This window comes from Diadema antillarum, unplaced genomic scaffold (assembly GCF_040938485.1).
Source record: "Diadema antillarum isolate AM-2024a unplaced genomic scaffold, OU_Dant_1.0 seq00000312_RagTag, whole genome shotgun sequence".
NCBI lineage: Eukaryota > Metazoa > Echinodermata > Echinoidea > Diadematoida > Diadematidae > Diadema > Diadema antillarum.
In genome coordinates, this window is record NW_027271332.1 from 320,945 (window position 1) to 334,250 (window position 13,306).

General features: G+C 41.0%; 1 protein-coding gene across 1 annotated transcript in view; it reads right to left on the reverse strand.

Annotated features, from left to right (window-relative positions):
• Positions 1-377: 377 nt before the first annotated feature.
• LOC139730443 (rho guanine nucleotide exchange factor 3-like) overlaps positions 378-13,306 on the reverse strand; it is a 66,133-nt gene continuing 53,204 nt past the window's right edge. The window contains exons 3-10 of the mRNA XM_071641282.1: positions 8,041-8,205; positions 7,503-7,662; positions 5,421-5,497; positions 4,841-4,930; positions 4,238-4,408; positions 3,804-3,974; positions 3,353-3,539; positions 378-526 (exon numbers count right to left, since the gene is read on the reverse strand). Coding sequence (XP_071497383.1) covers positions 378-526; positions 3,353-3,539; positions 3,804-3,974; positions 4,238-4,408; positions 4,841-4,930; positions 5,421-5,497; positions 7,503-7,662; positions 8,041-8,205 — 1,170 coding nt within the window. The remainder of the gene's footprint in view (positions 527-3,352; positions 3,540-3,803; positions 3,975-4,237; positions 4,409-4,840; positions 4,931-5,420; positions 5,498-7,502; positions 7,663-8,040; positions 8,206-13,306) is intronic.

Sequence of the window (13,306 nt, forward strand, 5' to 3'; positions counted from 1 at the left end):
GACTGCATCGTCTCTGCTAGATGTGCGTGAGCCAGTCCATCTGTGTGTGTGTGTGTGTGAGTGTGTATGAGATAGCTCAAATGCACCACCTGAGTGTAACTCCATCTCCTGTCTCCTACTGGATGCAGCGCCATGGTTACAACAGTCCTCTGTTCAGGTCTTCAGAGAGGATCTCTCTCTCTCTTTCTGTCCACTTTCATTTCTTTCCCCCATTTTCCCCCAGATATCCACCATTAATCATCAGAGTTCGTCCTCACTTCATCAGTGAGCATTTCTCTGGCTGTGTCCAGTGGTGGTCAGCGGGGAAAATCTTCGAGGGAAAAAGAGACGAGATGCACGGCAACCTCTCGGCGCTTGCCCCCAGGGAGAAGTGGTGCTCAGACGCAAGTGTCGTCCTGTCGCGCTCTCCTGATGGCGGTGCGGAAGAGCTGCAACCACTGCTTCTTGTCATGTTCGTCTGTGGTGTGTAGCGTGAAGGACTGTGAGAGGCTGGGGTTGGTTGACCGCACCTTGAAGCCATATTTCACTGCAGAACATAAAACACACGGAAAAGCAGGAAATACTAAATTTAGTTCATGGCGCCTCTCTTTCAACTTTTTTCCTTTCTCAGCAAATAACACAGTAATTTTAACACAAAATGTGTCTTACCAGCACTACTACACGTACAATATTGCCCTTACAGTATCAGACTTATGCATACATATGTGTGTAAATGAGTGCAATGAACAAGAGAGCATGAAACAAAGAATCAAGCTGATTCAAGCCAAAGATAACTAGTTTTATGGTACAAGAAGGTGGAAGTGAAAGAGCGAGCAGAGTGAAGAGGTCACAGTGGAGGTCAGACATTCAGATGGTGAGACTTCAAACGAGACATTCCTGCTAGTTTGGTAACTCTAAATATCTTCTTTATGTTTCTCTAGCTCTCTAGATCTCTCTTCAACCCTCAGGACATTGGTCTCCCCGGTAGTCTCCCCCACGTGGGTTTGGCAGCAAAATACTTTTGAGAATTCCCCCATCTAAGGTTACAGATGACCAACGCATGGGTGACAAGCAGCTGAGGTGCTAGAGGCAATGGGTGGGCCGTTTTTACGCTCTATACCGAGGGGAGTGGGAAGGAGTTCGTATAAGCAGGTCAAATGGTGAAACAGGAAAAATTCCTTCGAACTATCAGTGTATGCACATTTCATTTCAGTAAATATCCCATTGTCTTTGTGACAAGGGAGTCATAAGACGTTGCCTATTTTTTTGTCACTTTTTCCACCCAGAATAAGTGCTTTCATTTTATTTTTCTACAATGAAGATAAACACATTGATTGATATCTGACTGCTGAACTTTTCTCAATTCAAGAGCTTGTCTAAACAAAGGCCAAATATGCAGATCTGACTTTCAATTTTTTTTTTGTTTATTGTTTTTTATAATATCAAAGCACTGAAAACCCATGTGTACACATCACTGTCCTCAGAGGTGACACAAATATGACAAAGATTATCTATCTAAATAAAGAAGTTGCTTTTCAGACCATGTCTAACCTACCTATAGAGTCCTAAAGAATCCTATCTATTTTCATTTTGGTACACTGCAAATAAATTCATCATTGACTGGGCATTGACAACCTTGCAATATGAATCCACAATAATATTATGTGGGTGAGAAGAGTAAACAGAATTAACCTCAAGGGGGAGTTAGCCAAGGACCCGAGTGTGGTTTCAAAAAAGAAAGAAAGAAAGAAAATTAAAAAAAAGGAGTCATGAAATCCAAATCAATCCTGTCTTCATGGGCTTTTGGGGTCAATCTAATTAGGATGGGCTGGGTTTTGGGAGGCTCATGAGAGCGGGAGTGAGGAGGGGGGATAAGGGACAGGGGGAAGCAGTCCTGGTGCAACTGGCGGGCACGGCGCGACTCTCGACTAGGAATGGAATGGAATGAAAAAAGTTGCCCAATTTAATGCCACAACAGGAAATCGTTGATGACAAGCTCAAGTGTTTTTCTTTTTTCCCCCCTCTTTATTTTTTCTCTGGGGGTAGGGGGTGGGGATAGGGTAGAGCAGTTGCGTGTTGGTGATAGCTCGAGCCCTAACTGGGAGAAACCAAACCAGCGCCTTGGCCCGAGGGCAGGGGTAAAGCAAGAGCCCTCCTTTAAGAGTGGGTGAGGCCCCTGGATCTGATTCCTTGACGTAATCCGTAAGGGATGACGCGATACAGCAACAATATCTATCCACTGGGTGTGTGGTGGTAATCAAATATAGCTTGAGGCAACAAGTTGGCTGACTGCACTCATATCCGACTTATGAGGTTTAATGACTATGCAATACAGCCAATTTTTTTATCTCGGGGACAATATTTCACTGAGAATATTCGCATTTGCCTAAACTTTTAAGTTTTCTGAGCTTTGAAATGCGGCAAAACATTTTTCAGATTCCCCGAAAACCTAACGAATTTTCTGAAACACTACTGTAGTTTTGCCAAGGTGCACTTGTCGTGAGTTAAAAACAAGGACCAGAAACCCCAAACATCCCCTGACAAGGAGGAAATCAGCATACTCCACATTCCTACCAAACGAACCAGTGAGTTGTTATTTCCCTCTAAACACTGTGCGGGCATGGTCTCGATTGAGGCAGGCATGGTCTCAATTGAGGCAGAAACGAAGGAAAGGACAAAGAGAGGTCTTCCCAGGGTTTGGGTGTCAACTGCATAAGTCACTGGAATTTTTTTTTTATTTTTTACTAGGTAGCAGCAGCCCACACTTCATTCCACACATTCATGCTCCTGTCAATCATTCATTGCACATGAACAAAACTCTCTGGAAGTGCAGAGCAAAGTCGAGGAAACGCTCCTAGGGCTGGCCCCTCCTAGGGGAATCCCCCCTGGACCCCACCGTGACAATGGTTTTGAAGTAAAGGTGCATTCCCCAAATAGCAAGCCATGTCACTGGAGATTTGTAAGGTTCAGCACAGTTTTGTGGGCAGAGAAAACTTCTGTACCTCATTTCATTTACCTTTCCTTTAAAAAAAAAAAAAAACTAACCCAAGCGTGAAGTCTCAGAATACAATGTAGAAATACATTGCATGTGTTTCAAGGATGCATAGACAATAAATATGTAACAGACAAGCCATTTAAGCACTGGCCGACATCTTACACAGTCAGACATCAAAACACTTTGATTTTTCAAATTTTTTAAAACATTGTATGTTTTGTTTTTACAATCATATTTTTGCTCAGGTATCTCTTTACTGTAACATCGAGGCAGGCACATTACAATTGTTAAAAGCCCAAACTGTGCTGCACCTTTAAAACAGATCCATGTAATCCACAAATCTTGCCAAAAAATGGGAGCAATGGAAAGCCTGCTCACCTGATGGCCCGTGCGAGAGCGCCCCCCTGAAGGACCCCGACCTCTTGATCTCTCCGTCTGGAATGTCGTCGAGTGCCATCGTCCTGACGGGAATCGGCTGCCGGTACACCTGGTAGCACTCTCGGTTGTTTCTCGTCGTCAGCCGCGTGACCACGAGGATGTCCTCGAAGAGGAAGACATGGTATTTCTGTAGCGAAACCGTACAAGAGAGCAGAAAACACTTGAGGGCATGTATTCAGGTACATGACTGCGGATTACTGAACTTACAAACTTTTGAGTGCACTACTGAAAGACAGCTCCTACAATGTATTTGAAGAGTTTTGTTCATTGAAACTGTTCCTATGATGTATTTGAGAAGTCTGGTTTATCACGTGACATCCACTGCAAATGAAAAACATGCAGATAGCTGAGATAAAGAGGCCATTGCTGTCTACACAACAACTTGACTTACCGTTCCTTTGCTGTTCTTCAACACGCCACCACAGAGAAGGACCTTCTGGAAGGCAATGAGGGGGTTCCGTTGCCTGTCATCAAGGTACTCAAACAGGTTGATGTAGTGTTTGCATTTCGTCTCTCCCGTCCTCCTGTCGACCTCGCTGAGGATGTCTTCGCAAGCCTTGATCTGTTTCAACGAATCGCCACACACACAAAGACAAAGACAGAATAATAATCATTAGCGACAGAAGTAGATGGTGTCTCTGCAAAAGATTTAACACTGTTCGACAATTAAACAAGATAATTGTAGTCTGGAACAATTTTCACAATGGCAAGCTACATAGAAGGGCGTCTAGTTTTAAAAACTTTGGGTGGTTTGTTGGGTTTAATTTTTTTTAAAACTATCTCATAGAACCTTGATTCTCCATGAAAAAGGTGGTTTGAGCTTACCGCATCAGCAATCAGGATCTTGTCCACGTGATCGGATGGGGTCAGTCGGAGAATGTTCTTGAGGAGGAGGGGGTACTTGACCAGGCGGCTGCGGGGAACGTCCAGGAAGTTCCAGAGGTCAAGCTTTCGGCTGAACGGCGACTCGATGCATCTTTCGAGAAAGTCGTTCACCTGGGATGGACCGAGAATGGAGGATTAGAGAAGAGACATAGACAGGAAGAACTTATCACATGTGTACAGGCTATACGTACATGATAAAATAAGGCAGAGAGAGAGAGAGAGAGTGAGAAATCACACAGCATCTCTCTACTAAATACTGAATAGGGCAATAGGGGATTAGCATTTCCTGAGCAGACTAAGCAAATTATAGATGAGTTATTAATAACGCATATCAGCGGGTCTGCCCTAGAGAGGGCATATCACATGCTGTCACTTATGATTTGCAATGAGACTTTGTTTGATCTTCACGAGTCTTCTGAGGCAGATGACAGTACTGATCTGTCACGATATTTAATACGTCGTCTTTGCTCTTATCTTTCTTTTTTTAATGGTGAGCATACATGGGGGAGGGGGAGGGGAGGGGAACTAGAGGAGAAATCTTACCTTTGAGTCTTGCTTCTTCTCATCCAACAAGGGTTTGGCTGCCAGCTGGTTTGTGCAGTAGTTGACGTACACATCAGTCAATGTTGGAAGCTGTACACGAAGGAGAAATAAAGAGTGTAACATCAGTGGCTTCCATGTTACGTTACAAGCTCACTGAAGACTGCAGACAATTTGCAACTGTACACAACTGTCGCATGTTCGTGCCAATTAGTTGTACCTCGGACCAGACACATTTTGAGGGCATTGACTGCTCTGTGTGTACGTGAAGGCAAACTACAGATAGGGCAGGTTTCTTTCCGTGGATAAGAGGGCACCAACAGGGCAATGGCATTGTTATTTTTCAGACTGTCAAGCGCATGACCATGGGGGTAGATATCAGATACGCTGCTTACAATGCTGTGTGGTGCCGTCAAATTCAGGGTGAAGGTTGCACTTAACACGGCCAATTAGTTTTGCTTATGGGTCATTAAGATAAATAATGCTGAACTTTCCAGTTGGGGGGGGGGGTGGGGATGGATGCAAAGTGCTAAACAACCATGCTCGTTTAGAGACCACAGGATAGATAGAAAAGGAAACTTACCCATTTCAACAGCACCTTGCCAACTTCTTCTGTCATTCCATTCTTTCCTCTTTGTTTGCCCAGTTGAATTATGAGTTCTACATTGGAGACACAAGCAATAGTAGAAAAGAAATGAAAAAAAAAAATACATGAAATACACAACAGTAACAGCTGCTTGGTGGGGGTGCAAAGATAACACACTGTTTACATACATTTCGTTTTCCCCTTTCATGCTGGCATATCATACACTTCCCAAAAGCACGCAGAGATTAACTGTTAGTCTAAACAACCAAACATGAAACGGGAGCGTGTTTCGGCGAATTCTACCCTCAGAATATCAGCCCGTGTAAACCAATCACCCACACAAGGCAGAACTGCCAGGCAAAAACGAGGCACTCTGGACGGCTTCATGAAATCGACACTCCCCAGTTCTAGAAAGTCGTTAAGAGCTGCTCCCATAATCATAATGCGGGTGATGGGTAGGCAGGGAAAGCTATCATCACTGAAAGCCCTTTGGGAATGCAAACAACTCAACAAGAATGGACAAAAAAAAGAAGAGACACCTTTCCAAGACAGGCCCACAATTTTTGACAGCTACAGGGAAATACAGGAAAATCTATAATTTCATGCCATCAACCTTGACATGAAACCTAATGGTAGAGCGAGAAAATCTTAATCTTAAATGCTATCATTGAAGAGGGGTTTCTTACCAATTGGGCATTAAAACTGAATCACTGTTTCAAGATGCTCACTATCTTAAAGACTGCCAGCTTCAAATACATATAATGCATAATCTGAAGTATCTGAAGTATTAAAATCTGAAGTATTAAAATCAAAACAAAATTTATTTATTCTGTCACAGGAAAAAAAAAGATTAAACAAGTTAACTCCTTGTCTAAAAAAAGAAAGACAGGACACAACAAAGAAAGTGTATTATTATTGCTCAACAATGACAGTCTATTATCATTGCTCATAAAGTGGAGGTGGCAATGATTGACACAGTAGAACATGCATGACAGAAAAGTCCCACAGGCAGTTACCTGTCATATAAAGTGTAGGTGAGGATTTACGAGCAAGATACGAGGCCCAGATGTCCTCACAAAATAAAAGGGTATCCACCCGGGCATGAAGTTTCAGCTCAAAATCAATCACACCACGCACAACAAACAAACATCTTGTATAGAGGAATGCACGAGTGCCTCTTGAGTGTCGAGAAGATTTCCCACGTTGGTGAAAGAGAGCTGCCACTGTGTGTTCACACTGATGACAATCACTTCCTCCCAGGCTCTAAGTCTGCCAGGTGCTAAATCTGAGCTGGAAACCGCCTCGGAAAATCATCGCCGTCAATGTCAATCCCCGCTCCCGTCTGGTCTCACACGAAAACATTTCCGATTTTGACTGTCAGCTATTCTGAAATTATGGCTCACCGCAAAAAAAAAACCGACCGGACTTCCTTCCTATCGAGATCCAGTGATAGAGAAGGAAGCGAGAGGTGCGCTTGTGCGTGACAAGGCTGCTCTGCGGATTGACGTAAATGCCCATTGTGTACTCATTAGGCGGTTACTTTTATCACACAAACAACATTACCATACCTATTTGTTTTCCCCACTCGTAGGCTGAGAGATATTTCGGTATGCACTTGAGGTTCTCTGCTACACCGCACACCAGTTGCAACGCCTAACGACAACACCTTATCCCTATGAGCAATGGCTGACTTTGACACTGACCTACAACCATGTGGATGTGCCCACGTAAACATTTCACGCATTGTTTACATTGTCTCCGAGACTACACATATAAACAAACAAACAAACAAACATGCAGAGGCATATCTAAATACTGTGTCATTGTCAAGTCCTGGTGAGAATATCCACCACAGGAATCTCAGCACTCTTCTTTTCAGACAGTCTCATCACACCTTCCGTAAACACAGCAATTAACACCTTTGATTTATGAACATTCCAAGCACACACTCCATCAAAAACAAAACAAAAGAAGAAAAAAAAAATCCCCTGGCAAATATAGGTCAAATGGCATTGTAATTAGGGGAGAGGTAGATGGAAGAGGCAGCAATAAAATATGTCTGAAGTAAATAAAGCTTACCTTCGTGAAGTGGTCTCAGATCGTCAAGGGAACCAAAGATGATGTTGAGCTCTTCCTCGGTCAGCATCTGAAGGGAGCGCATCGAGTCGCGGTACGCTTTCATCACCAGCTTCAGATCCTCTACGAGATCCACCTCACCTTGGTACAGCTCATATATGGCCTATAATCGGGCAAATAGCACAAAATGTTGCATTAACACAACTCCGACATTTCAGAAAAACTCAACAATGATCATAGGTAAGAGCTAATTGCACACAAGAATTGCTGTTATTGCTGGTACATGAATGACAAACTTGTTGTTTTTGCTTTTGTTCCTAAATTTTGTCATTCCCTGCTACATTTCAGAAGAACTTATGCCACTAACCTGTAAATAGCATGATCCAAAATCAAAGTAAACTTTGTTGCTGAACAATCCAATTTTTTAACGCAGTACTGTGGCTTCTTAACCCCACTGTCTGCTTAAAGGGGAATTTACTCTTTGTGGATTGTATAGGACAGAAGGGCAAATTGTTGATATGGCTGAAGACAATCTGTGTACCTCTTGCCGTTTGATTTCAATCTTGGTAAGAGCTCCGTTGATGCTGCCTTGGACTGTCTCGGACCAAAGCTTGCTGTCTCTTCGCTTGGTCGGGGTGGCCTGGGGCTTGCAGTAAGGCTTGATTGTCATACAGCCAGCCTGGCCACTCTTGATGCTCATAGAACGCTGCAAGACACACATCCAAATACAAATACATGTCACAATGTAATCAAGCCACTCCTTAATTACACATTCTAACTTTGTCCCATTCCAGACCAAAAAACAAAACAAAAAATATATAAAAATAGGAGACAACACATAAACAAAGAAACAAAATCAATCAAATTTTTGAACAGTTAATACACAGTTTTACAAAGTGCTGTACATCAAAAAAAAAAAGAAAGAAAGAAAGAAAGAAAGACATCATGAAGAGTTCAGTGTACATGAATTTCCGTAACTATTTCCCCCAATTGTCCAGTATGACGGAGCATTAGGTATGCAAGGGAGTGTTAAATTGACACAAAGAAAATCTTTTCTTGTGGCTGTCATGCACAATACAGACATTAAAAAAAAATTAAGAGAGAATAAAAGAACAGAAGCAAAGTCTGAAAACGGAGTGTCAGTGACCCCAGACCGAACAATGTCTTTCCTGCTTTCCCTGATTTCTGCTTTCCTCAATCAGCAACCCCCCCCCCCCCCCCCCCCATGCATCCACTGTTTATGCTTCCTCAAAACTGCGAGCCAACAAATCTGGCCTTTTCGTTGCACCAACAGATACTGACAAAGGGACTTGGTCTTCCCATGTTTCCCTACTTTTCCCCCTCATAAATATTTGAGCATGGAAAACAAAGAGAAGAGCACTTGTATCCCATTACGTCAGCGATCAAACGCTAAGATGTCAACAGTCCTATTCATCCACAGTCAGACAGTGCTGTAGAGCAAGACTTTTCCCTGGAATGCAGCTGTGTAAGTGTGCTCTAATCACAAAAGAGGAATAATCTGCTTTCACCTTGTTCAAACACCATTTACCCATACATCAACAATGTGCGACAACAGCATGTCGCTGCTTTCAAACAATTAACACATCAAAGAAGAGTGAACTACTGCTGAGTAAATTGTGCTGGTAAACACTTTCAGGTCCTTATGAACAAAAGAACAATGTGAGAGCAGTACATCAACAATTAACAAGCAATCATTAACCTACTCATGTTGTCTTAGAAATGAAAAGTTTGCATTCAAACACTCCAGTACTCGGTGGGAGTAAGTATGCTTGCATGTGTATAAAACATAATGTATATAAGTCTGTGCAATATTCACTCAAAGAATGCCCCATATACACCAATGCAGCAAGCAGTAAATGTTGAGGACACTTAAAGTTACTTTAGGACATCATCCAGGTCCTTCAACTATCAGGTGCAAGTGTACTCCAAAATCCGACTGGGCTTGACGGTAGATTATAAAAGGTAAATATATTCAATTGCAGATATGTATTTGAAGTAATAAATGATGAGAGCAGCTCACAATTTAAGATAAAACAACAAAACATATACGACACAAATCTGTGAAATCACAACGAATGGGAGGATCATCCTCTGTGTAGATAAAGCATTTTCTCTATTAAAATATCAACTCTACCTTCACAAGAGTGAGTAAAAAAACAAGCAGAAAAGAGAAGAAAAAAAAAGTGGTTACAGGATGAAAGGCAAAGCACAACATACCTCGGGATAAAAGTAAAGGGGAGCCATCATGGATGTAACTGCTTCGGCAGAATGCAATCGTACAGTTGAGAGTGGTAAAAATCCAGTATTATGTATTCTCAGGCTCAAGGGTAAGTTTCCCAAGATTTTCCTCACAGGTAAGTCATTCCTTGTGGCACTCATCTACAAATATATGCGCACACAGCCAGTGGTAATGATACAGTATCACATGAAACACTTGTCAGGGGCTCTGCGCCAATCCCTCATTCCACTAGCGGGCCAATCGTGCTTATGTCTTCATTCACCGCTAGCTGCTATCATTTATTCTCTCTATAGATCAACCTGACGGATTATTCCTGTGCAGTCCAACTTCTCAGAAAGCAGCAGTTAGTGAGTGGAGAGAGAGAGAGGGAGAGACAGGGAGAGATACAGAGAGAGAAATTGGGGGGGGGGGGGGGGGACCAGACATATCAACACTGCCATCTGCTAGCTGCTGCATCTAGTCAGGGAGGTGAGACACCCCCCTGATCTAGTGCATAGAGGTGAGCGCACAGGATGGCATACACCATGGAGCCATGCATACACGTTATCACGAGCCAACATTCACGTTGACATGTCAATCACAGGCTTCTCCATGAAGCTACCCATTAGAAGGAACGTAGGCCACACCCCCATGGAATCCTATTGGCTAAATGTGGTATGGGCTATTCCCATTCTGCAGTAGGTGTGCAAGAAGTGCCAGTAGGTGTGCAAGAAGTGCAGTTTTCAGCACTGGTAAATGAAACAGTGCTTGAATGCATGGTGGTAATGCCCGTCTCATTTTTGATAGAATGTTTGATTCTCAACTACATGTATATGATAGTACAATGGTGAACACTATTCAAAAGGAAAAACCATTTAACACATCTTCCCTTTTAAAAGTCATATCAATATACATGGAAACTAAAACCCAAAGACCAATGCAGATTGAGTGAAAACAGCAACATTAGTAGAACACACATCAGTGAAAGTTTGAGGAAAATCGGACAATCGATGCAAAAGTTATTAATTCTTTAAGTTTTGGCATTGCAATGACTGGATAAGGAGACTACTAGAGTTCTTGACGCCGTGTGGACAACGATATAAAGAAAATATAAAGGGAATTCCACAAAAATAATTTTTCATGAAAATTACACATTCCATCAACTTGATGCTGACATATGTTACGGGCAGCAATTATTCCCCCTGCTTTCTAAAATCGGTTAACCAAGTGCTCTATCATTATACGCTAGAAAAGTGAAAGCATGTTTTTTTTTCCAAACTTTTTATTTTCTCCATATCAACATAATACAAAACTCAAAGCATTCATCTCCTTTTTTTTCTTAACATTTCTCTCATAAACATTTACACAAACAAATGTTAAAGTGACTGCCACTTTAAACTGAACTTGTTGAGAGTACCCGATACAGAATATATCACTCGTCTGCATGATAGTCAGTAATTCTTTTCTTCATAGAGTTAAACCTAGGGACTTTGTTTTTTAACTTTTGTACAAACAATTGTTGCTTGATCAAAATCACAACACAATTTAGAGCATCACTTCTCTTTTCTTTAAAACCAAAAATACCAGTAATATTCTTCAGGCTAAATTTCATCTGTGCTCTAGAACCTTCATTTATCCATTTATCCAAAAGTGAAATCCTGTTGAACTTTCTTTATATTTTCTTTGTGCTCGACTAATGTTGCTGCTTTCACTCAATCCACATTTCTCTTTGGATTTTGGTTTTCCTTTAACTCTGCATGTTTCCACCTCAGTGTTTACTTTACTTCTGCATTTCTCATAAAACAACTCTGGAAAATAAAGGAGATGTTTGTGAAATCACTTGGTTATGGATACAGTAAAACTTCAATTTTCCACTATATTTGCATCAAAACATCATCTGTTATATGGTCAATTCTGAATGGCATTTAAGACAAATTTAGCCACATTCAGCACAAAAGTTCATCAAGGTTCACCTGAAGAACTATTACTTTAAACTAGGATGGCATTTCATGAATATTCTGAGTGCATTTGAAATACCAACTGAAGACTCCACAATCACTGGCTCAACTATCTATACACCTTTAAAATGTTACATGCCCTGTATGATTGAGATTTTGTCATCCTTAAAATCATGTGTAATCCTTCAGTAGATCCCATTCGGTTACCCTATCTAGATAATGCTAGGGTCACTTCACATGCGCGCAAAAAAGAAAGAAAGAAAAAAAAAGACATACAAAGTTTGTAATTACCACCAAAAAAACCAAGTGTCCATCTCTTGTGGTGTAATACATCACTTTGGTAATGATAGTTGTCACTAGTGCAACTTGATGGATTGGTTGTAACTTGGATGTGGAACTGGGTCCAAGTATCAGTCCACACAGTACATGCCAGGTCATATTTTAAATGTAAAGCTGGAAGGACATACATATGTGTAGGGACATTCCTCATGATGGCTTTGTTGTTGTCGTCGTCTTATTCTTGTATGACAGCATAATGTAATAAAATCTGCCATGTGATGTAACACAACAGCTACTATGAATATGCCAGTACAGGGGTATTTTGACATGACCCATCAACTGAATTCCAACTGTAAGTTTACATTGCACTATAACTGCAATAACTACCACAAGTTGAAATGATCTACCAACTATCAATACAGAGTGCTATTTGTCTCAAAACACTTGAGTCAGTGCTTCTAATATGTACACACCAGCCAGCAATTCATTAGGAAAACTCCAAGTAGGTTACAAGAAGTTACAGTGGAAGAAGGGCAGGATACTCAACACAAAGTAATGGAAGTGTGAGATCAGAGGTACAACTCTGCACTACCCAACTGAGAAAACTATCATCACATGATGACCACGGAGGCATTCATTTGCTGCCAAATTTTGGATTTTAAACCATATTTCTATGGTTTTAAAGGGATCAGATAGTTTTGGTTGAGACCTAATTTCAGGTTTCTAACAGTTTTGGTGAGATAATGAGAAACCTCTTATGAAATATGAAAGAGCATGTAATTCCATGAGGAATTCAATGATTATTTGATGAAAATTGGTTTTGAAATGACTGAGATATCCAAAACAGAGCGATTCAAATAAAGTGTGGGACCCACATTTTATTACGATCGCTTTGTTTTACTTTGTTTTTGGATGTTTCAGTCATTCCAAATCCGGTTTTCATCAAATAAACTTTGAATTCCTCTTAAAATGGTATGCTCTGCACTATTTCATTCATCGTGTTTTCTTGGTATTTCCCAAAAAAGTTAAAAGCCCAGTTCTCATCTCCACCAATACTGTACCATCCCTAAAAGCTATACATGCTTTTCTCTCTAAACAGTTTCACTATTCATTGCTAGTATTTGATGAGGGAAAAATAAGAACTTTTCTTTCATTTGAGCCACAGTTTGGTCATATGTCAATATCATCATTATTTTAGTCTTGTTGCAGAATCATGAAAAGCCACCAAACTAATAAAGTAGTTGAGTATTCCAGATTTTAAATGGAAAACATTTTTGAAGATATAAATAAAAAAAGGTTTGTCTCAAAAGGAGTATTTTTAAACATTTTTT